Source organism: Natrix helvetica, assembly GCF_964273705.1.
Source record: "Natrix helvetica genome assembly, chromosome: 4".
NCBI classification, from domain to species: domain Eukaryota; kingdom Metazoa; phylum Chordata; class Lepidosauria; order Squamata; family Natricidae; genus Natrix; species Natrix helvetica.
Window position 1 is genome coordinate 7062110 of NC_138550.1, and position 25718 is coordinate 7087827.

Consider the following 25718-nt stretch of genomic DNA (forward strand, 5'->3'; position numbering starts at 1 on the left):
GTGTGTGTGTGTGTGTGTGTGTGTGTATCATATATATATATATATATATATATATATATATATATATATATATATATATATATATATATATATATATATATATATATATATATATATATATATATATATATATATATATATAAATATATACATACACATACACATATACATATATGCAGGTCTTGGCGTATTCGGGTCTTTTCCTGTGTAAGATTGACAGTATCTTGGCAACGTTTCGACGAGGTCCTACTCGTCATGTTCAGGCTGGTGCCTTTGGCTTCGTGCTTGTGCGAGCAAAGCGTGATCGGAGCTGCCGTCTTTCTATAAATATAGGTTGGGGTGTGTGGAATGTTGGCTTTGTTGCTTTAAAGGGATTGGTTGGCTGTGTTGTCACATCTTGATTGGTTGATGGAATTGATGTTTGATGAGGGTGATTGGTGATGCTGTCCTGTGTTGATGTGGGTCGTGTGTCGTTTTTTGTGGCTGGGACTTGTTTATTGACTAGGGCTAGTTTCCAGATGTCTGGTAGGTGGGAGGTATCGTCACGTTTATTCATGTTGTGGGGGTGTTTCATTTTATATATATATAGGCTGTGTGTGTGTGTGACATTTTATTACCAATTCATGATCAGTGCTAGAGCTCACCAAGTTTGGGTAATGAAACCTCTGCAAAACAAACAAACAAATAAATCAAGCTCAGAGAGCAACAAGGATCCCTCATCTTAACTCAGAGCTACAAATATTTTCATCTGTGTGTGTGTGTGTGTGTGTGTGTGTGTGTGTGTTCCAGCATAACTCTGGAACGCCTCAAGCAATTTCAACCAAACTTGGTACACAGATGGCTTACTCTCTGGAAACAAAGACTGTGGGGGTAAGACACCCCTAACACCCCTTGGGGTGTGTGTTCTGTTAAGATACAGCCTGTTGTGCCGTAAAATGGATTCTACTGTGCAGCGCAGTGGAGTTGCCATGGTAACGGCTTCACAGTACTCCACAAGGGGGCTCCCTCTGGTAAGGAGGGAAATCCAACATTAGAAATTACCATTATATCTATATAAATAAATACCCGGGCAACATCCGATTATCAGCTAGCCCTTAAAAAAATATATCAGGAGAACGCTGCTGTCTGAAGGCACCATAAAAGGACCCAGAGCCAGACTTAAAATGAAATCTAAACAGCTAATATAGTGGGCTAATATTGGATCAAATGCAACCGGTAGGCGAAATATGCAACCAAGGAAGTTCTATTCCAGCCAAAGCTTATGAAATTGGTGAGATCAGCTGCAGAAAAAAAAAACCCAGCATTTCAAAAACCATGCTAAGGAATGTGGGTTGTTTTCCTCTGAAAGGCAGAACCATGCGCCTCCCACCACATTTCTTATGGCTGTGTCTGTGTGCGCTATTTAGTGGGTTTTCGCCATTGTGACCAATGACGCAAAGCCAAGGCAGGAACCGACTAACAATGGATGTGTTAACTGTATTATGCGTATCATTCAATGCAAATAGACCAGGGGTGTCCAAACTTGGGAACTTTAAGACTCGTGGACTTCAACTCCCAGAATTCCCCAGCCAGCATGGCTGGCTGGGGAATTCTGGGAGTTGAAGTCCACGAGTCTTAAAGTTCCCAAGTTTGGACATCCCTGAAATAGACCAAGCGACAGAGAAGACCTGGAATTAGAGCAAGCTCTGTCCCTTTTTTTCTTTTTTGCATGCTGTTAATAGGTTGGGCAACTCTTGTTCATTCCAAAAGGAGGGCTGATACATCCAATTGCCTCCTTTTTAAAGTGTTGGGAGATTCGTTGCTTTTTTTAAATAGCAAAATAATGTGTTTGCTTCCACTCGGGAAATGGCTTGGCCTTTAAAAAAAAAAGTAATTGGCATATTGGGTAAGGCATTTAGCTGAGCATGTGTGCCCAACCTTGTTCTACCTATCAGAAATACATTTTAATGATTGTACAGAGCAGAGATCAGCAACTGCGGCTCTGGAGCCGCATGTGGCTCTTTTATCCCTCTGCTGCAGCTCCCTGTCAGCGGTCAGCTCCACAATTGATAGGGCTTTCGGTTAGGACAGGTAGAGGAAAAAGGATGCTGTGCTAGGAGGAAACTCTATGCTGGGGGAAGAGGACTTCTGCTAGGCTCCAGAATTGAACTTCCGGTTAGGACCTTTGTGGCTCTTTGAGTGTTTAAGGCTGCTGACCCCTGGTATAGACTCTATCCCACTGGTTCAAACATGCCAAATTAATGGGGAAGTCAGATTCCATAGGTCCAGTTTGGTCGAGTGGTTCAAGCAATAGTCTAGCAAGCAGGAGACCCTGAGTTCTAGTCCTGCCTTAGGCATGAAAGCCAGTTCAGTGATCTTGGGCTAGTGACTCTCTCTTCCCAACTTACCTCACGGAGTTGTTGTGTGTGGGGAAAATAGAAGGAGGAAAGTGTTAGGCTATGAAATGTGTTTGAATATTAGTAGCTCAGGTTGGTAGTTTTAGGCTGTTGGTTTGAGCTTCGAGCTTGGCAATTTGACTGCAAACATTTTGTCAACATTCAAGGAGACATCGTCAGTGCTGTTAGGGATGTAACCCTAGGCTTGGCTTGGCAATGTATATAAGCTATGATTGTAACAAATGTATCTGTTACTTTAAATGCTAAAGAGATGTAATTGGTTTGTTACTTCAAGCAGCCATAAAAGGGAGCCAGAATGACTGTTAGCTCTCTGTTTGTTAGACGCTGATCGGTGTATTGTGAGGTACTGTGGTTTGCTACTGTTAGCTGTTTTTGTGTGCTAGACTGACTATTTGATAACTGAATGACTGAACCGTGTATGACTTGGACTGTTAACCGGACTCTGAATACCACTATATTTCCACATAGTAAACTACTATATTTTATACTATTCAGTGTCCCTGTATACTGGTTTGTGTGTGTTCTTCCATACCACTCTCATTACGCTTCTCTGCACACTCGCTCTCCTAACAGGGAGCTTAATTACTTAACAGGTGCATGTTGAGTTGTGCTCGTTTGTACCAATGACTCAGAAATATCGGGGAAAAAAACAATAGTCAGGCTAATTTGCGTCTCATGAAACAGTATTTAAAGACCTGTGTTCTGACAGACGAGCACAACTCAAAATGCACTGATGATGTCTCCTCGAACAGTGACGAAATGTTTGCAACCAAATTGCCAAGCTTGGAGCTCAAACCAACAGCCTAGTGTTATGATATGTTTGCTACCTTGAGTTATTTGCAACGATAATAAAGGCAGGATACCAATAACTTTCCATACGTTTGCTTACTTGGGTTCAATTCTATTCAATCAAATGCCTTAACCATCTATGACAGGGGTGTCCAAACTTGGGAACTTTAAGACTTGTGGACTTCAACTACTCCCAGAATTCCCCAGCCAGCATGGCTGGCTGGGGAATTCTGGAAGTTGAAGTCCACAAGTCTTAAAGTTCCCAAGTTTGGACACCCCTGATCTATGATGTTCAGCATCTCAAAGAAGGTGATTTTGAAGGCTGCCTCCTACACTTTTGGGGGTTCTCCAATGTATTAAGGCATACCTAACTTTCTCTTCCAACAATCTCAGTTCACTCCCTGCTAGTAACATTGCAAATCATGCGCTGGATTGAAAGCGTCTGCTCCATTTTCTTGAAAAAAAAAACATTTGGATGGTGACCTCCTGGACCCAAATTATAAAACTAACATCAATTTTTTTTGGCAATGCCTTGAACAAAGGAGACCAGGTCCATCTCAGTGGCGCGTCAAGAAGTGACAAGTATTTGCAGCCTGTTATAAACCCACCTCTTCATGCTTTCCCAAAGTCTTTTCAAAATCTGAAAAGCAAAAATGAAAGAAGAAAAACCCAGAAGGGGAGGGGGGAAAGAAAGGAAAAAAGAAACCAAGCCTTCAGAGGCGAGCCAAAGTAAAAGAGAACCCAAGAAATGCCATAACTTACTGTAGCTACTTTCGCTATCGCTGGCATTAGAAGAGAGATGCTCTGCAAGAACAGGACAGCAAATTAAAAGGAGAGATAATCAAGCAGCAGAATGTCAAGCAATCACCCCCATCATGCAATTGGCATGCAAAGGAAGAATCGGAAGCGACGGTGCGGTAAGTCAGCCAAAGAGTTTCCAAGAAACTTGAAAATACATTTTCATTGGTGCATACGCCGAGAAGGGCAGTACTGCCAGTGATGTACCTCAAGTATACAGCCGCCAAAGAAAGCGTTAGAGATGTCTTTGCAAAGACTTTGTTTCGCAAACATTTCTCAAATGTTTTCGAAGGGCGATGAGAAACCAAAGAGGGACGTCAGCCATGTGACATGACTCATATATGAGATGTACATGGACTTGCTAGCGATGTATGGGGCTATCTACCTCTTTTGTGAAGGTACGTGCACAATTACCCTTGGGGAAAGAAGTGTGAGAAGGGGGTGACTCAGGAGGAGCAATGTAGAGGGGGTCAATGAACTCTTCCTGACCCACCACTATTCTTCTTTCATTTGTTACCTTCTAAAATGTGTTTAACCACTGTGGCTGCTGTTTTCATTCTTGTTCCTCGCACAGTCAGCCAGATGTTCAGACTGGGTTTGGCATTTTGGTGTACCTATCGAGTCCTGACTAAGGACCTGGGATAGGCAGATTGGGATGTTTGATGAGGTTACAGATATCATCGCAGGATGGAAGCCGTTCCAAGTAAAGCCGCCTTCTGCAATTGACTTCTGCAATTGACTTGCAAATTTGCCAATGCCCACAGTGTTCAAGTGGTGCTCCAGTTGTTTTGGGACTGCACCCAAGGCGCCTATGACTATTGGTACTACCCTTGCTTGCCTTTGCCACAGTCATTCTATTTCTATGTCTTTGTATTTTGTGATCTTCTCCAGTTCCTTCTCTTCTCTTCTGCTGTCTCCAGGCACTGTCACATCGACAGCTATGATGTTGTTGATGATGATTGCACAGCCATCCAGATGTTCAAACTGGATTTAGCATTTTGGTCTACCCATTGACTCCTTACCAAGGAACTGGGATGGGTTACATCTGGCTGTTTGACGGTGTTACAGATATTGTCGCAGGATATAAGCTGTTCCGAGTAAAGCTGCCTTCTGCAATTGACTGAGGGCAAATTTGTCAATGCCTACAGTGTTCAAGTGGTGCTCCAGATGTTTTTGGCTACTCACTGAGTCCTTTCCAAGGACTTGGGATAGGCAGATGTGGAGGTTTGATTGTCATGCTGATGTCGTCACAGGATGGAAGCTGTTCCGAGTAAAGCCGCCTTTTGGAATTGACCGGATGGCAAATCTGTCAATACCGATGGTATTCAGGTGGTGCTCCAGATCTTTGGGATTGGATCCAAGGCACCTATGATTATTGGTCTACCTTGGCTTGCTTCTACCACAGTCATTCTATTTCTATTTGCAGGTCTTTATATGTTGTGGTCTCCTCCAGTTCTTTCTTTTCTATTTTGCTGTCTCCAGGTATCGTGGCAATACTGTTGTTGTTATTATTATAAGTAGCAAGAGTGGTCAAAGTCCTATTGTTATCTAGGTAGGTCTTTGATATTATACAATATAGAGGGAGTCCTCAAATTGCAACCTTTCGGTTTGTGATTTCAAAGTTACAACAGCACTGAAAAGAGTGACTTTTCACACTTAACGACCGTTTCAGCATCTCCATGGTCACTCCGATGCTCGGCAACTGGCTCATATTTATGACGGTCGTAGTGTCCAATGATCACGTGATCCCCCTTTGGCAACCTTCTGATGAGCCAAGTCAGCGGGGAACCCAAGCTCACTCGACAACTCTGTTACTAGCTTAACAGCCCAGTGATTCACTTAACGACTTTGGCACGAAAGGACTTAAAAAACGGGGCATAACTCACTTAACAGCTGTCTTGCTTAGCAACAGAAATGTTGGGCTCCATTGTAGTCGGATGTCAAGGACTACCTGTGTACAAAAGTTTCACACAAAGAGCGAGATTGCAAGGGTTGGACCATTTTTTCTTTAGCTTCCCCACTTTGTTCAGAAAAAGCTCGTGGGAATCTTAAAACTGGTTATATTTCATGGTGAATCACAGACTGTGTTCTATTAAATCAAGTAGGAATCAGGGGTGGGATTCAGTTGGTTCAGACGAACTGGATGCTAATTTTATATCTGGTTCCCTGAAACAGTAGTTGCAAGGACTGGCTGGCCACTCCCCTCCCAGGAGTCTCCACGTGGCCCGATTCGGATGGCAGGTAAGTACAGGGCCCGTGCGGAGGCTCCGGGAGGGCAAAAAACAGGTCTCCCAGAAGTTCTGGAAGTCCGGAAACGAGCCCGTTTCCTGCCTCTGGAGCCTGGGGGAGGCCGTTTTCACCCTCCTAGAGGCTCGAGGAAAGCCCCGGGAGCATGGGGAGGGTGAAAACGTCCCCCCTGATGATGCGGGAGGCTGAGCAGGCCACACCCATCCAGCAACGGGCAGAGAACTGGTTGCTAAAATTTTTGAACCCCTTCCCTGGTAGGGATCTTATACTAGATTGCATTTTCCAGGGTGACTATTAACAATCAAGAGGCAAAATGTTCTATTTTACAGACTCATGGAAATTACATATGGAAATTATTCTCACATTTCCATTCCAACAGACTTAAATTCCGTGGTATGTGGCCAGATAAAAACCTGGTGTGTGGAAGCAGGTTTAGCTCTGGCAATCTCCCACTGAGGTTTAAATTGGAAAGTACAAGGGATTTTTCTTGTTCTGATAATTGTTCATTTAGTCCTGTAGGCTTCCCAGGTAGTCCTGCATTTACGACCACAATCGCGCTCAAAATTGCTGCTAAGCGCCAATTTCCCCCCTTTCTTGCAAGTTTGTGTTGCTGTCTAGACAGGTAGTTCTTGATCTGCTATCACAATTGAGCCCAACATTCCCCTTTGAAACATTTGTTAAGTGAGTTTTGCCCCGTTTTATGACCTTTCCCGCCACCGTTGTTAAGTGAATCACTGCCGTTGTTAAGCTAGTAACAGGGTTGCTAAGTGATTCTGGCTTCCCCATTCACTTCGCTCAACAGAAGGTTGCAAAAGGGGATCATGTGACCCCGGGACGCAGCAACCGTCATAAATACGAGTCAGGTGCCAAGGGCCTGAATTTTGACCACGTGCCCGTGGGGATGGTCAACAGTGAAAAATGGTCATAAGCACTTTTTTCAGTGCCATTGTAACTTCCAACAGTCACTAAATGAATCATTGTAAGTCAAGGACTACCTGACATTGTTCTTACCTATTTCAGTGATGGCTCACCTTTTTCTAAGGTGATGCCTTAGAATGCACAGCTATCTGCGCATGCGCAAGAGACCCCCCCACTGCGCATGTGTGAGAGACCCCCCTGTGCATGCGCGAGAGACCCCCACCTGCCCATGCGCAAGACCCATCCCACCTGCGCATACACAAGTGATCCCCCACCGCACATGTGCGAGCGCCCCCCCCCCCGTGGTTGGGAGGGGAATTTTCACCTTCCACGGGCTCCGGAGGCTTTCCTGAAGCCTGGGGAAGGCAAAAATGGCCTCCCCCAGCCCTCCCCAGGCTTCAGGAAAGCCTTGGGAGCCTGGGAAGGGTGAAAAACAGGCCCAATGGGCCAACCGGAAGTTAGGGAATGAACTTCCAGTTGGGCCTTTGGGCCTGCTTTTTCGCCCACTCTAGGCTCCGGAGGCTTTCCTGAAGCCTTGGGAGGGCAAACAACAGCCCAACTGGAAGTTCAGGAATGAACTTCCGGTTTCCCCATTATGCCGTTTTTCACCCTCCCTGGGCTTCAGGAAAGCCTCCGGAGCCTAAAGAGGGCGGAAAACAGACCCAAAGGCCCAATCGGAAGTTCGGGAACACCCTCTCTAGGCTCCGGAGGCTTTCCTGAAGCCTTGGGAGGGCAAAAAACAGCCCAACCGGAAGTTCAGGAATGAACTTCCGGTTTCCCCATTATGCCGTTTTTCACCCTCCCTGGGCTTCAGGAAAGCCTCCGGAGCCTAAAGAGGGCGGAAAACAGACCCAAAGGCCCAATCGGAAGTTCGGGAACACCCTCTCTAGGCTCCGGAGGCTTTTCTGAAGCCTTGGGAGGGCAAAAAACAGCCCAACCGGAAGTTCAGGAATGAACTTCTGGTTTCCCCATTATGCCGTTTTTCACCCTCCCCAGGCTTCAGGAAAGCCTCCGGAGCCTAAAGAGGGCGGAAAACAGACCCAAAGGCCCAATCGGAAGTTCGGGAACACCCTCTCTAGGCTCCGGAGGCTTTTCTGAAGCCTTGGGAGGGCAAAAAACAGCCCAACCGGAAGTTCAGGAATGAACTTCTGGTTTCCCCATTATGCCGTTTTTCACCCTCCCCAGGCTTCAGGAAAGCCTCCAGAGCCTAAAGAGGGCGGAAAACAGACCCAAAGGCCCAACCGGAAGTTCGGGAACACCCTCTCTAGGCTCCGGAGGCTTTCCTGAAGGGCGAAAATAGCTTCCCCTGGCCCTCCGGAAGGCTGAAAATCAGCTGGCCAGCACGCTCGTGCATGCCGGGGCTGAAGGCTGCCGTACCAGCAAATATGGCTCTGCATGCCACCTGTGGCACGCGTGCCGTAGGTTTGCCATCACAGACCCATCTGTTATGGCTCTTGAAAAACAATGACAGTCTCAAGGCACTGACTTATATTAGAATATTGAGATCAATATCAAAAAAGAATCCTGTATTTATGTACAATTTTCGATTAGCTGCAACAGTTGCTTCTTTCTATGTTGCTCTACTTGGGTTGGTTTGCATCTATTCTTGGATGGGAAACTATCATGGCTTAGGGTGCGTGCCAATGCTTACAGCTGAAATACTATTCCTTGCGAAAAGGGAAAGCTTGAAGTGCCAAAGCTGCTGGAAATTTGTCAAATCTTTAATGGGAAGGAACTCTAGGGGGAAAGGATGATTAAAGCAGCCCAGTGATGACTGAACAGGCTTATTGCCAAAATCACAAAATGTTTTCTAGTAGAAGAAATGTAGTAGAATAGCAGACACAGGTCGTGGTTGACTGGCTGATGGGAAATGGCTGATTGGTTGACTGGGTGAACAGCCAAAAAAGCCAAGGCAATCCTCCTCCTCATCTTCTTTTAATGACCCCGTGATTCCTTGCGGGGAGGAGACTGGGCAAATGAATGGAGCTGAGTATTTACTGGCTGGATGCCCTTCCTGTTGCCAATGCAGAGTTTTGTTCAGCAGATATACCGTACTTTTTAGAGTATAAGACGCATCTTTTTCTTCCCAAAAAAGAGGGTGAAAATCTGGGTGCATCTTATAAACTGAATACAGCATTTTTGGCTACTGATACCCCGCCCTTTTTGCAAAAATGGACATGCAGGGGGTTTGGGAGGCTTACAAAGTGCTCCTGGGGGCTGGGAAGGGCAAAAATGAGCAAAAAACAGACCGTTTTTGCTTGCGCCCCCCCCCCCAGCTCTTAGGAGCACTCTACAAGCCTCCCAAACCCACTGTATGCCCTTTTTGTTTGCAAAAAAATGACCCATTTTTGTGAAAAACTGGCTGTTTTTTGCTCATTTTTGGCCCTCCAGCCCCCAGGAGCACTCTGAGAGTCTCCCAAAGCTCTGCATGCACCCCCTTTTTTTGCAAAAAAAAAAAAAAAAAAAAACAAGGCGTGCAGAGGGTTTGGGAGGCCTGCAGAGTGCAAAAACGTTTTTTTAAAAAATTACCTCTTCAAGATCATGGTGCGTCTTATACTCAGGTGCGTCTTATAGTCCGAAAAATACGGTATTCTCATCGCGCCCAGAGAGAGAGAAATATCTGCATCTACCTAGGCTTGAACTCACAGCCTCCAGATTGTGAGGCGAGAGCTCTACCTCTAGGCCACCGCACCACTCAAAACCAAAACCAAAATAAACAAAACAACAACAACTAATGCAATACTAGGTTGCGTTAAGGGAAGGATAAAATGAAGATCACACGAAGTTCTAGCACCGCTCTGTAAAGCCTTAATGAGACCACACTTAGAACGCTGCGTCCAGTTTTGGTCACCCCACTACGAAAAAGAGGTTGAGATTTTGGAAATCTCATGGCTGGCTGGGGAATTCTGGGAGTTGAAGTCCACAAGTCTTAAAAGTTCTCAAGTTTGGACACCCCTGGCCTAGAAGAACGATTGCAGGAATTGGGTATGTCTAGTCAATGAAAAGAAGGGTGACAGTGTCAGGGGAAAAACGCCTGATATCTGAGATCAATGGACCGTGGCTGATTCCCTTCCGCATATCTTTTGAGATATTGAGAAAAAATAAAAGTCTTTTAAAATATTCTAATTAATAAACAAACTTTAATAATAAAATAATAAAAGTAAATGAAACAGAAAATAACTAATTGTTACATTTTGATAATGAAAGCTCCGTCTACCAAAGTTGGCTGCCGAACAAAGAAGAGAGGAATTTTGGAATGTGTAACGCGTGCGCAATAAATCACTTTCAGATAACATTTTGTTTTATGACCTGCGCAATAAAGCTTTCTTAGTTTAACTCTTGAGTGTCAATTCAGGCAGTTCAGGCCTAGCAAACTTTTTAACATCGTGACAGACAGGATAGGAATATTCTAATACTTGAAGGGCTGCCACAAGGAAGAGGGGGTCGGCCTATTCTCCAAGGCACCTGAAGGCCAGGCAAGAAGCAATGGGTGGAAACTAATCAAGGAGAGAAGCAACTTTGAACTAAGGAGAAAATTCCAAACCGTGAGAACAATCAACCAGTAGAACAAATTGCCTTTGGAAGTTGTGGGCGCCTCATCACTGGGGGCTTTTAAGAAGAGTCTGGAGAATCATTTGTTAGCAATAGTATAGGTCTCCTGTATGAGCAAGGGGGTTGGACTAGAAGACCTCCAAGGTCCCTTCCAACTCTTTTACTGTCACTGTAACATTCAGGGGGACTCTTCTATTGCAGATTTGTTTGAGTGTAAGGGAAACTCACTAATATAGAAGGATACAGAAGCCTAAAGAAAAGAAGGTTAAGGAGACTCACAAGGGCAGACTAATAGTTTCAAGACTTTGTGAAGTGATAGCACCAATTTTGTCAAGTGTGGCGAGATCCACGCTTGGAATGCTGCATCCAGTTTTGGCCACCATGACACAAAAAAGAGACGATGAAGGCCCTAGACTAGAGGCTAAAGTGTATAATGAATGACTGAGGGACCTAAGTATGTCTAGTCCATGGGTCAACAATTTGCAGCTCTGGAGCCACATGTGGCTCTTTTGTGGCTCTTTCATCCCTCTGCTGTCCCTGTCGCCAGTCGGCTCTACAATTTATAGGGCTTTCGGTTAGGACAGGTAGAGGAAAAAGGGCGCTGCGCTAGGAGGAGAATCTATGATGAGGGAACCGGACTTCCGGTTGGCTCCAGCATTGAATGGGGGCTTCTGGTTAAGACCTCTGTGGCTCTTTGAGTGTTTAAGGTTGCCGACCCCTGGTCTAGTCTAACAAAAGAAGGACTAGGGGCTGATGTGAGAGCACTTTTCCAGTACTTGTGGGGCTACTACAAAGAAGAGGGGGTCAACCTATTCTCCAAAGCACTCGAGGGCAGGAGAAGAAGTAACGGGTGGAAGATCATTCAAGAGAGATACAACCTAGAACTATGCAGAAATTTCCTGACAGTGAGACGAATTAATCCATGGAAAAACCTCCATCACTAGAGGTTTTCAAGAAAAGATTGGGACAACCCTTTGTCTGGGATATTATAAGGCTTGAGCAGGGGAGGGGGTTTGGACTAGAAGATCTCCAAGCCCACTTCCAACCATGGTATTATTCCATGTTCTACGTTCTACTTGAAGGACTGTCATCATGGAGAAAAGTTGTGAATTTATTCTCTATCGTGCTTAATGGTAGGAGAAAACCCAAGAGGGGGAATGTCGACAGAGATTCAAACGGAAAACAAGGAGGAACTTCTTGATGGTGAGATCCATGAAGTAGTGAAGCAGTCTGCCCCCTGGAATGAACGCTCCATCATTGGAGGCCCTGAGCACAATTTGTGTGGAATGTTTTGAAGATCTCTGCTCTGCGCAGAACTAGAAGACTTCTAAGGTCTCTTCCATACTCTATGAAATAGACCAGGGGTGTTAAACTCAAGGCCCGTGGGCGGGAATTGGCCCGCGGGAGATCTGGCCCACAGGGTCGCCCTGGAAACAGCAAAGAAGCAGCCCGCAGTGCCTCTGCCAGCGAAAATGGAGTTTGGGAAGGCCAGTCGTGGCTCTCCTGAACTTCACTTTTGCTGGCAGAGGGTTGCAGGAGGCTGTCGCAACCGAAACAGAATTTGGGAGCCCGTTTTTGCTGTCAGAGTGCTTGGGCCACCATAGGGCCCTCCGTCACAAGTGAAGTCGAGCTGGCCATGCCTACTGTGGCCACACTCACGCTGCTCCCCCCCAAGGTCAAACACAACCCTGAGGTGGCCCTCAATAAAATCGAGTTTGACACCCCTGAAACAGACCAAAATATGGATTCTCTTAAATGTATCTGTGCAAATTTTTCCATTGGTGCTTTCTCCACATATCACTGAACTAGCATGAAAGTGTATTGAAGTTAATGCTTGTTTTGGAGGTTCTCTTGAAACCTCCCTGTGTCTGCAGAAGATACTCTATGCTGCCCTCTAGAACCAGAGGTAGGTTCTAGAGCAGGGGTCTCCAACCTTGGCAATTTTAAGACTGTGGAAGTCAACTCCCAGAGAAAACCAGTTATGACACCTGCATAGCCCCATGGGAGTCTGACAGCAACTAATAGAATACATGCCCTTGCCACAGGGAACAGGAATCTCAAGTTCAAAGCCCAAGAGACGGTATAAATACCTCTCACTCTCTACTCCATGTGTTCAGCTGCACTAGGACCTCAAAGCCATGTGGTCCTCTCCATCAATAAACCATATTTCCAATCAGCGTCCATGTTTCTGGGAACTCTGGGAGTTGGAAGCCCACAAGTCTTAAAGTTGCCAAGGTTGGAGACCCCTGCTCTCGAGGGCATTGTTTCTTCAGAATTTTGAGCGGATGTTGAATGAAACTGTCATGCTGGATGCGATACCTTTCAGCTGTGTAAAGGTTGCAGCTCTTATCCTGCACCTCCAGCGATGCTGTGATGGATGGGAATGACACCCGTTGGGTTCTAGGACATTTGCAAGGGAGCCGCTTTGAGAAGCTTCCTTTAAATATGATCCATGTTTATCCCTGGTTGCCCTTTGCAACAACGTGAAGTTGCTACTGACAAGAGAGAGCTTGTTTGCCTGAATTCGTTTGGAACTATGGCAGAGTTTGAAAAATCAGTACTCTAGAAGCAAAGATTGCTTGCCAAGAACTAATAATGTGTTTCTGAACTGATTTATCTAAAGATTTTTTAAAAGAACTGTAACTGTGGTATTTAGAAAGTTATCACCCACCCCTCTCCTAGAAGAATAAAATATTTCAGGAAATATTAAAAAGGCAGAATGTTTACTTTACACCCTACCATCCATCTTGGATAACTCATCCTTTGGGTAGTTTCTTCTTCATCAACCTTACACTCTAGTATCAGATATGTCATCTTTTGGGCAGCTTCTCCAATATCAACCTTACACCCTACTGTCCATCTTGGATCAATCATCTTGGGGGAAACTTCTTCAACATCAAATTAATCTCTACTGTCCATTTTAGATAACTCATCTTTTGGGCAGTTTCTTCATCATCAACCTTACACTCTAGTATCAGATATGTCATCTTTTGGGCAGCTTCTCCAATATCAACCTTACACCCTACTGTCCATCTTGGATCAATCATCTTGGGGGAAACTTCTTCAACATCAAATTAATCTCTACTGTCCATTTTAGATAACTCATCTTTTGGGCAGTTTCTTCATCATCAACCTTACACTCTAGTATCAGATATGTCATCTTTTGGGCAGCTTCTTCAATATCAACCTTACACCCTACTGTCCATCTTGGATCAATCATCTTGGGGGAAACTTCTTCAACATCAAATTAATCTCTACTGTCTATTTTGGATGTCATATTTTAGGCAGCTTCTTCATCATGAACCTTATTCCATGCTGTCCATCTTTGATATAAGTCACCTTTTGGGCAGCTTCTTCATCATGAACCTTACTCTCTACTGTCCATCTTAGATATAAATCGTCCTTTGGGAAGCTTCTTCAACATCAACCTTACTCGTTATTGTCCATGTTGGATAAGTCATCTTTTGAGCAGCTTCTTCAATATCAACCTTACACCCTACTGTCCATCTTGAATCAATCATCTTTGGGTCAGCTTCTTCAACATCAAATTAATCTCTACTGTCCATTTTAGATCAATCATCTTTTGGGCAGTTTCTTCATCAACAACCTTACTCCCTATTGTCCATCTTGGATAAGTCACCTTTTGGGCAGCTTCTTCTTCATCATCATGATCAATTTTTGACTGGGGATCTGTTTTTCAACTTTTCAAGAATTCTAAGCTTGTTCTTAAAAAAAAGCACCGATCTTCTTTTTTTAAAGAAATCCATGTTCACAAAAGGATCAATATAAATTATACTGGAAACAATGTAGTTATCATCAGAGATCGACATACCCATTGCATAGACTGTGTGCTATTAATGTTGTCATGCAGAACATAAAATACGATGAAAAACCCTCTTTTATCCCAGCAGGTGCATTCAAAGCTGGGGACCAAAAGTAAAATCTAATCTTATGCATGCTTAGAAGGAGGAGGAGAAGGTTCTTTAGGGAGGGGGGGGGGAGCCAAACTTTAAAAGTAAGGGGGGAAAAAAAGAAATGAAATGAAAAAGTTATTTCCAAAGAAAGGGTTATAAGTGACCATTCCTGGGAACTTACTCAGAGTCTTTGTCCCATAGCCGTCGTCCCCTAATCCGGGGAAATCCTGCACGGCAGTCCCCGGAGAGAGCAATGAAAGGAAAAAACACCCGCAGAAAAGGAAGGAACAGTCAGTGCAGTTGAAATGGATACTACCATGACAGACCATGCAGATAATCCAATCTGGATTCCCGCGTTTTGAGCAAAATAAAAGCTTAATCTCCCGATTTAAAGACTTCCGTGGAAGCCAAAGAGATGTGATTAAAGTGAGAGAGCAGAAGACTCTCTTTAGGGGAAAAAATGCAGGCAGTCCTTGACTTACAACCATTTGTTTAGTGACTGAAGTTACAACAGCACTGAAAAAAGGGCAGGAGCTGGAGCTAGGAACAAGAACTCACCCCATCACACAAGGCTTGGGTCTTGAACCTGGGCGGACTGTCATCTTTCTACGTCTTTAATTGCGGAGCCATCACACTCCTTAAATGCCCCTAAAAGGCCCAATCATCATCATCCTCTTTTAACAGCCCCATAATCCCTTGAGGGGTGGAGTCTGGGCAACTGAATGGTGCTAGCAAAGTGTTTTAATGGCCAGATGCCCTTCATGTTGCCAACACGGAGTTTTGTTCAGCAGATCTATTCTCACTGTGCCCAGAGAGAGAAATATCTGCCTCTACCTAGGATTGAACTCACAGTCTTCTGATTGTGAGGCGAGAGCTCCACCTCTAGGTCACTGCACCACTTCCCCTAAATGTGCAATAATAGGTATTAAATCCAGTGGAGACTCATTCTCTCTCTCCCTCCCTCCCTCTCTCTCCCTCTCTCTCTTATACTTGTATGGCTTACAAATTGCTCGCATCTCGATTTTCCACTTTGGCTGCATGCTGTGAAGCGACAAAGTGGGAAAACTTCAATCAGATATCTGATTTTCACAGATAAAGACACTTGCCCCCTTCCTCCCCCCCCCCTAAATAGCTGGGAACTAGTCCAAACCATCTCATTATCAGGAGCCTTCCAGTTCAATGGACGGAACTGTCAAGCTAACGAGTCGAAACTATAAATGTTTGAGTGGGAACTCGTGGGCACAATTCACCAAAGAGTACAGGTAGTCCTCAACATATGACCAGAATTGAGACCAGAATTTCCGCTGCTGAGCACAAGGTGGTTGTTAAGTGAATCATACCCAATTTTACAACCTTTTTTTTTTTTGCCACGGTCGTGAAGCTAAGAGTGCAATTGTTAAAAGACTCAGGTAGCTGTTAAGTGAACCTGGATTCCCCCATGGATCTTTCTTGTTGGGAGATGGCTGGGAAGATTGCAAATGGCGATCACGTAACCCCGGGACACTGCAACTGTTAAAAATATGTTAAAAATACATTCTGCTATCCCCAGGTTTTGATCGTGTGATCATGAGGATGCTGCAATAGTCATATGTGTGAGGACAGGTCATATCTCATCTTTTCCAGCATTTTTTCCCCTTTTAATGACACTGAAATCCCTAAATTTGGGGTGGAGTCGGGACAACCGAATGAAGCTGAGCGTTTACTGGCCGGATACCCTCCCTGATGCCTACACGGATGTTCACAGCAGGTATTTTCTCTCTGCTCCCAAGAGAGAGAAATATCTGCTACTACCTAGGATCGAACTCACCAGCCTCCTGACTGTGAGGCGAGAGCTCCACCTCTAGGCCACTATGCAGCTCACCTTTTTCTGTACCAATAGAGGAGAATATTTGTAGCTCAGGGTTGACATGAGGGGTCCTTGGTGCCTCTCTGAGCTTGGTTGTCTTTTTGCAGACGTTTCATGACCCAGACTAGGTAACATCATCAGTTCTAGTGAAAACAACCAGAGTCAGGGAATACTGTTGTGGCCTGCCAGTGGATATGGCAGCAGATTTCCACAGCGAGGCGGTTGGAGAGGAACATGGGCTAGTCCTGGAGTCTTGGGAAGGCTCTGCATCAGAGACAGAGATAGGGCCAGGGCCGTCTGACAGTTATCATCTGCCTTCGGAGTCGGACATCAGTGGGGCAGAAGAACAGCTGGAGCCTCTTCCCAGTGTGCGCATGAGCAGAGTTGCCAGACAAAGGGAACAGCTAAGGAACAAGGGTCGACTTGGGAGTAAGGCCACGGGTGGACAGGGCCCCTCCCAGAGGAAATAAAAGAGGAGCGAAAGGGGAGTGGAGTTTGCAGGAGGCAATTAGTCCAATTCATTAGAGTGAAGATCTGTTCCTGACTTCTTGCCAAGTATTCCCTGCTACAGCGTGGAGTTTGGAAGGTATCGGCCTGGCAGCTCTCCAAGCCTGATAAAGGTCTGTAAATGTGAAATCTCTTGAAAGACTGTTGGCTGGGACTTTGCTGGAGAGGAATTCCCTTCAACCCAAATAAAAGAGGTTTTATGGGGACGAGGAGTCGGCTTCGTGCTTTTGGGAAGCCTAGGTCAGAACAAATACCAAGAACCTATTTCAGTGCCGTTGTAACTTTGAATGGCCGCTAAATAGACAGTGGTAAGTCGAGGACTACCTACATCACTAGCTAGGATGGAGACAGTTATGAAACGCCAGTCCCCAAAACACTTTTTTTTATAAAGACGTGACTTTCTCCTTAACCCAAATTTGAGACGGACCAAGTGAAGGAACGTCGGCCAACCGATGTTTGGACCATTTCAAGCAGGAGTGACCGATCCTTTTGCTTCCCTCTCCTTCGGCAATCCCCACGGGGAATCCAGACTGTTATATACATTGATCATAGTAGTAAGGCCTCACCTGTCCTGAACCTGACTTAAGGCTTGCCTAGGTGTATGAGGTGCCGTGCACGTTTACTCAGGTGTTTCGCTGTGACGTTGTCTCTCAAACATTTTACTTACGTTCCTGGTCACTGGAGTCCTGCTCACACATCTCCTTGCTCTTGTAGAATGGGAATTTTCGTGAAAAGATGAAGTTCTTTTTACGCTTGTCATTGAATGACTGTGAAGGAAAAGAGGCATGGCCGAAAAACAAAAAAAAGGACGTCTAATTGTTGTCACACTCATGCTGACAAAACAACTAGGCTGGTAAAAGTGGGAAACAACTGTGGTGACCATGTCCAATTTCTTTTAGAATAGAATAGAACAACAGAGTTGGAAGGGACCTTGGAGGTCTTCTAGTCCAACCCCCTGCCTAGGAAGGAAACCCTATACCGTTTCAGACAAATGGCTATCTAACATCTTCTTAAAGAAGTCCAATGTTGGAGCATTCACAACTTCTGGAGGCAACGTTGTTCCACTGGTTAATTGTTCTAATTGTCAGGAAATTTCTCCTTAGGAAATCGCCCACCAGTGATTTGCACTACTGGTTTGGATGAACCAGTCCAAACCGGCTGAGTACCACCTCTGATTGAGGTCTAAGTAAAGATAAAGGTTCCCCAGCACATGCACCAGTGATGGGATTCAGCCAGTTCGCACCTATTCAGGAGAACTGGTTGTTAACTTTCTAAGCAATTTGGAGAACCGGTTGTTGGAAGAAATCTCATTTTGGTTTCCCCCCCCCCTCTTTGCAGGGCTAATCCTGTAAGGAAGGCAGGAAGGAAAAATTCTGGTGTTGTTTCTAGCCTCATCTTTATTGCCCTGCTTACAGAAACTGCCTCTCTGGTTAACCCTGATGACATTGTAACAGCTAAGGCAAAGCACCTATCGACCTGAGTGATGTTAAGTTGGCCACACGGTCACATGACCACTGAGCCATGCCTACCCAGCTGGTCATTAGGGCAGAGAACCGGTTGTTAAATTATTTGAATCCCACCACTGACATGCATACTAGTTATTTCCGGCTCTACGGCTGGTGCTCATCTCCATTTCTAAGCCAAAGAGCCAGCGCTGTCCGAAGATGTCTTCATGGTCATGTGGCCGCCATGACTCAATGCCGAAGGCACTGTTACTTTTCCACCAAAGGTGGTCCCTATTTTTCTACTTGTATTTTTAACGTGCTTTCGAATGGCTAGGTTGGCAGAAGCTGGGACAGGTAACAGGGGCTCACTCCGTTACGTGGCGCTAGGGATTCGAACCGCTGAACTGCCAACCTTTTAATCGACAAGCTCAGCGTCTTAGCCACTGAGCCACCGTGTCCCTTTATTGGGGGACCCAATATATTGAGGTATATTGAGGTTTATTTCCCGGTTGCCTAATATATATATAAAAATTAAACCGATGCAACTTGAGCTCAGACTGGTTATGCAGAAGCATCAGTCGATGTGTGTTATTGGGCATATTAATACAGCTACAAGGATGCATTTTAAAAGCCCCGAAGAAGTTGTGTCTCAACCAGAAGATGAGGAGATGGGTTGTCCTTCAAATATGGTCAAACTCTTATCATCCAGGACCATTAGCTATGAATTCTTATTCAGCTACATCTGAAAGCTGCAGCCTTTTCCTTTTTTTACTGCTGTATTTTACTGTTTGTTACAGTATATATACTCATAATTTATATTTGTGTGCTTTGATGCTTGCATACATTTTTTTTAGTTAAAAAATTGCTATGAGCTACCTTGAATCTTGCAAGGAGCTAGCACCCAAATAATAGAAATCTATACATATTCATCATCACACATCAATCTGTTTTCCTTTCTTTGTTCCTCTCTATTAAATTTTTTTTTCATCGTTTCACAGTCCTAATAGATTTACAGGCTGTTTAAAAACCTGAAAGCATCCATTCCTGCTTCCAAGACGTTCGTGCATGTGCGTATTTTGGTCACCAAAGTTTCATGCCACTTTTACGCTCCAAGGATATTTAAAATTTAGTAACAAAAGCAAAAACAAAGGGAGAAAAATTATAGACATAAAAACCTACAGTAGGGGCCAAAATTGTGGAAGCCTTTTGGGAAAAGTGTATTTTTGAGGTTTCATGACTAATAACACCACTTTGTTTTGCAGTAGTACCATAAAATTATATATCAATGGAAAGATAATTTAATCAAGAATGTAATGCAACAAAGCTTGTTCATTTATCTGTATACTATGAAAAGTTATACCCAAATATAGCCAGCAGTAAAACCCAGTTAATAGAAGAAATCATTCAATCTTGGTTTCACATTATAACGGCTGCAGAACTAAAAGATTGGTTCACTCCATGGGAAGACATTGTAAGGCCGTAATTCATGCTAAAGGTTACCCAACTAAATATTAACTAACATGCTGATAATTTTTGTATATCTCATTTTTTCTAGGTGTTTCACTTTTCTTCTTTATAACTGCTGTTCTAATAGCAAATCCTTCATAAAAGTTATTTGATTACATTCTTGATTAAATTATCTTTCCATTGATATATAATTTTATTGTACTACTCCCCCCAAAAGGGGAGTTATTAGCCATCAAACCTCAAAAATACTGTACACTTTTCCAAAATAAAGATTTCCACAATTTTGGCCACTATTGTATGGATGCCCCCATTGCGACTGTAAACACTTGGATTCAACACAACGTAACCATCATGCCAAAAATGTACACAATCATGCCAACCACAATTCATGCAAACGAAAAAATAAAGGCAGATGTCGAAAATTATAGGCATAAAAAGGTTTCCAAATGTAACCTGATTGACGGGTGGTAATATTGACAGAATGGCCTATCGAATCTAGAGAAATTAGAACATGCATCTAATGTCTCTCTCTCTCTCTCTCAAATTGTGGTATCTTTTCCCAGAATTAAACAATGTCATCCGATAACAGAACTCTCATTAGGACAATGATTGATTCCAAATTTTCAAAGAAAGCAGATCTAACATTGGCAGATTAAATATCTTTTATTTCTACTCACTCAAAAGCTTTGAGGCTGCTGTAGAAGCAGACGGTCAATAGTGAACCAATAACTCAACTACCATTATTATGTTGGCATTAGTGGTAGCTTCCACTCTCCTCCTTCTTAGTATCCAAGCGGCACATGCCAAACAAGGCAGCGAGTTTGTGTTGCTGTCTATACAGGTAGTCCTCGACTTACGACCACAATGGAACCCAACGTTTCCATGGCTAAGCGAAACATTTGCTAAGTGAGTTTTGCCCCGTTTTACGACCTTTCTTGCCATAGTTGTTCAGTGGAGTTGTTAAGTTAGTAACATGGTCGTTAAGTGAAACTGGCTTCCCTGTCCACTTTGCTTGTCAGGCGGTCTCAAAAGGAGACACTACGACAGTCATGAATATGAGTCAGTTGCCAAGGTCCAAATTTTGATCCCATGATCGTGGAGCGTGAAAAATGGTCGTAAGCGTGAAAAAAATGGTCATAAGCTACTTTTTTTCAAAGTTGCAGCTTGGACAGTCACAAAATGAGCTGTTGTAAGTTGAGGGGCACCTGTATCTTATGACAGCACATCCAGTGTCTGATTATCTAAAAGGTGAGATAATGGTGAGCTCTTTGCCCATTTTTGGAGAAAAAAAACAGGTATGTCTTCTAGAATGTTTAGATCATGGAAATGTCTGTATGTAAGGTTTCTGATATGATCTGGAATAGGTGAACTTATCCGTTCAGAAGGTACCTAGTAATAGCAAGAGCACTTAGACTTATATACTGCTTTACGGTGCTTTACAGCCCTCGCTAAGCGGTTTACAGAGTCAGCCTCTTGCCCCCAACAATCTGGGTCCTCATTTTACCCACCTCGGAAGGATGGAAGGCTGAGTCAACCTTGAGCCAGACAGAATCGAACAGCTAGCAGTGGGGCAGAATTAGCCTGCAATACTGCATTCTAACAGGAAGGAAGGAAGGAAGGAAGGAAGGAAGGAAGGAAGGAAGGAAGGAAGGAAGGAAGGAAGGACACTTAGACTTACTGTATATACCACTTCACAGTGCTTCACAGCCCTCTCTAAGCGGTTTACAGAGTCAGCCTCTTGCCTCCAACAATTTGGGTCCCCATTTTACCCACCACGGAAGGAGGGAAGGCTGAGTCAACCTTGAGCCTGGTGAGATTCGAACTGCCCAATTGCAGGCAGACGGCAGTCAGCAGCGGTAGCCTGCAGTACCGCACTCTAACCACTGCGGCACTGTGGCTTAATTATCAGAAAAAAATTAAGAATGATCTACCACAGGTAGGCTGTAGATTAAGGATACAGGATTTCAACGCATCAGGATTGCACCAGGTTAAGAAAGGTGGGTGTGCTTGATTTCTTCTCCGTGGGATTGCTCTTATCAAATTTCAAAAGCTGCATCTGGCACAGAACACGGTGGTCAACCTCTGACTATGTTTGGGCCGTGGGAAGCACATCTGAGGTGTCCTTCACAGCAGGGGTCGCTACTGCCAGTTCGCTCATGGCCGCGATGTGCACAGGCACGCTTGATGTTCACCGCATGCGTGCTTGATGCGCACTGCACGCACTCGATGTGCACTGCACGTGTGCATCCACCGTCAATAAAAATTGCTCCGCGCATGCGCAGAAGCAAAAAAAACCAAGATGGCGGCGCCCACGGCGCCACCTTGAAAACCAATTTGGGGGTGTGGCAGGTCTGGGTCGCCCAGGCCTCCAAACCACTACTGGTTCAGCCAAACCAGTCCGAACCAGTAGGAGCCCACCACTGCTTCACAGAGTATGAGCTTGGTTGTTTTCTTGCCGACATTTCGTTGCCCGACTAGATAACATCATCAGGCCCAGCAATGATGATGTGACCTAGTTGGATCATGAAAACAACCAAGCTCACAGAGCGCCAAGGAGTCCCACAGTTCAGCCCTCAGCTACAAATATTCTCACGAAGAACTTCCTATCAATCTACCGCTATCCTCAAATGATCCCGGGGAATAACGATATGGGCACTTCAATCTCTTTTCCTCCATTATTTATCAACCTTCCACTTAGCTAGGTGAGTCAGCTCCTGCAAAAGCTGGCTGACCAGCATTTTGCGATACTGTACTCACTCTGAATGGAAGCAGCTCATGCGTGAGCCTAGAGCCCTTTCGTACATTGGAAGGATGCATTGAGTCATTTGAGGCATTTTGTGGCTGCGTGCAGTGGGAAGAATTTATAAATTTATTTAGCTGCATTAGAAATGTTGTATATTAAGGTATCACATGGTAACTAACCCAAGCCTAGTATGTCTAGTTCAGGGGTGACCAAACTTGAGAACTTTAAGACTTGTGGACTTCAATTCCCAGAATTCCCCAGCCAGCATGGCTGGCTGGGGAATTCTGGGAGTTGAAGTCCACAAGTCTTAAAGTTCTCAAGTTTGGTCACCCCTGGTCTAGTTGAATGAAAAGAAGGACTAGGGGAGACATGATAGCAGTCTTCTAATATCTCAGGGGTTGCCACAAAGAAGAGGGAGTCAAACTATTCTCCAAGGCACCTGAGGGTAGATCAAGAAGCAATGGGTGGAAACTAATCAAGGAGAGAAGCAACCTAGAACTGAGGAGAAATTTCCTGACAGTTAGAACAATTAATCAGTGGAACAGCTTGCCTCCAGAAGTTGTGAATGCCCCAACACTGGAAGTCTTTAAGAAGATGTTGGATAGCCATTTGTCTGGAACAGTATAAGGTTTCCTGCCTAGGCAGGGGGTTGGACTAGAAGACCTCCAAGGTCCCTTCCAACTCTGCTATTGTATTTGTATTTATTAAAAGTCTCCAACAGAGTTATGGATTAAAAGGCTCCAAAATCCTTTTAAACTCACAACAAACATAAGCGGGAATCAAACACTTATTTCAAATTAGCTGATAACCCAATGTTGCCCGGGTATTTATTTATAGGGGGAAAATTTCCACACATTTTGTAATTTCTAATATTGGGTCTTCCCCCTTACCAGAGGGAGCCCCCTTGTGGAGTACTGTGAAGCCATTACCATGAAAACTCCACTGTGCTGTACAGAAGAAGCCATTTTATGGCAGTACAGTAGAAGCCATTTGACGGCACAACAGGCTGTATCTTAACAGAACACTCCCCCCCCAAGGGATGTTAGGGGTGTCTTACCCCCACAGTATTTGTTTCCAGAGAGTAAGTCATTTGTGTACCAAGTTTGGTTGAAATTGATCGAGGCGTTCCAGAGTTATGTTGGAAAACACACACACACACACACACACACACACACACACACACACACATAGATAAAGGATAATATTTGTAACTCAGAGTTAAGATGAGGGATTCTTGATGCTCTCTGAGCTTGATTTACTTGTTTGTTTGTTTTGTAGAGGTTTCATTACCCAAACTTGGTGAGCTTTAGCATTGATCATGTAACTTAGTTTGGTAATAAAACGTCTGCAAGAAAACAACCAAGTTCAGAGAGCACCAAAGGCCCCCCTCATCTCGACCTGAGCTGTGTCTACTTTCCCCTACATTAAGACGTTAGGCAGGGGTGATAAGGAAGATATGAAATATATATATATATATATATATTACAAACACACACAAGCAAACACACAAAACTGAATTTACACAATCTAAAAACAATTGTAACGCTCACAACCCAAACGAAGACACGCAATACACAACGCTTGATTTGATCAACCCTTTCTTCGGATCAACACATACACACCTAGGCTACTCAAGTGTCACACGTTAGAACCCGCGTGCCCCACAAGCCCACACAAAGGACCCAGTTTCCCTGGAGCAGGGGTCAGCAAATTTTGGCTCTGGAGCCGCATGTGGCTCTTTTATCCCTCTGCTGCAGCTCCCTGTTGCCAGTCGGCTCTACAATTGATAGGGCTTTCGGTTAGGACAAGTAGAGGAAAAAGGACGCTGTGCTAGGAAGAGACTCTATTGTGGGGGAACCGGATTTCCGGTCAGCTCCAGAATTGAATGGGGGCCTTCCGGTTAGGACCTTTGTGGCTCTTTGAGTGTTTAAGGTTGCCGACCCCTGCCCTAGAGCAATAACAATAGCACAGTGCTATACAGGCCTCTTTAAGTGGTTTACAGAGTCAGAATATTGCCCCCCAAAAAATCTGGGTCCTCATTTTACCGACCTCAGAATGATGGAAGTCTGAGTCAAAGTTGAGCTCCGTCGGGATCGAACTACGGGCAGAATTAGCCTGCAATACTGCATTCTAACCATTGCACCATCAGGCTCCTATAAAGCAGCCCTTTAGTACTTCATTTTCTCAGTAGCTATCCCCGGGGGCAAATCTCTTAGCTTTGGGGAATAAGTAAATCTCCTTTCCTCGCAGCTGCCTGGATTTCATTTTCATTTGTTCTTGTGCAACTGCGGCTCAAATAATTCTTCTGACAATTGCAAAAAGGGTACAAGTCACGCCCCCATTTGGGGAGGGAGGTTAAAAGCTTTAGACGACCCCCTCCCCACGCAAAAGGAAAAAAAGCACAGGTTTCTTGACCTCACTTATTTGGACCAGGAACGCTGAAAAACTGTGAGTCACAGTTTTGCACCCCTCCCTCTTGCCGAAAATAAATCATTAGAGATTTATTATCCCCCGCCCCCTGCGCATGGACACGCATCTCCCACATGCGCCCCCCGACAGAGACAGAGACCTAAAAATCAGTTGGGCGGTGGGCGGTGCGCGCACAGCATGGTGGAGCTGAGCTGCGGGGGCAGCTCATGTGCCCGTAGAGAGGGCTCTCTGTGCCACCTGTGGCACATGTTGCACATCGCCATTTTGGGACATGGAAGGGGGTACACTTGATCTGGGTCGAAAGGAAGAAGAAGGCAGGAAAGAGTTGGAAGGGATAGAGCCGTTATGGCAAACCAATGGCACGCATGCCATAGGTGGCACGCAGAGCTCCCTCTGTGGGCACGCCAGCCATTGCCCCAGCTCCATTGTACATGTGTGTACTCCTCCCGCCAGCCAGCTGGTCTTTGGGTCTCTGCCACACATGTGCGGGGGCAGGGCGCATGCACGGTGTGGCACTCACATTGCATTTGGGGGCCTTGCGCAGCATCCCCGCACCCCGATTTGGCTTCCAGGTTGCTACAGGAGGCCTTCTATGCCCAAAATGGCTAGCCCCCCTGCACCAACCTGGAAGCCAAAAATGGGGGAGAGGGGCATGGGGAGCGGGGG

The 25718-nt window shown here is 44.8% G+C and overlaps 1 protein-coding gene across 6 annotated transcripts in view; it reads right to left on the bottom strand.

Annotated features, from left to right (window-relative positions):
• Positions 1–25718, bottom strand: part of LOC309390542 (disks large homolog 2) — a 303450-nt gene that overhangs the window by 16736 nt on the left and 260996 nt on the right. For 5 of the 6 annotated variants that reach the window (XM_081949959.1, XM_081949958.1, XM_081949960.1 and 2 more), the window contains one exon: positions 17635–17734. In XM_081949959.1, the coding sequence (XP_081806085.1) occupies positions 17635–17734 (100 nt within the window). Of the gene's footprint in view, positions 1–3947; positions 3990–17634; positions 17735–25718 lie in introns of all 6 variants that reach the window. The other variant, XM_081949963.1, reaches the window with a different exon arrangement.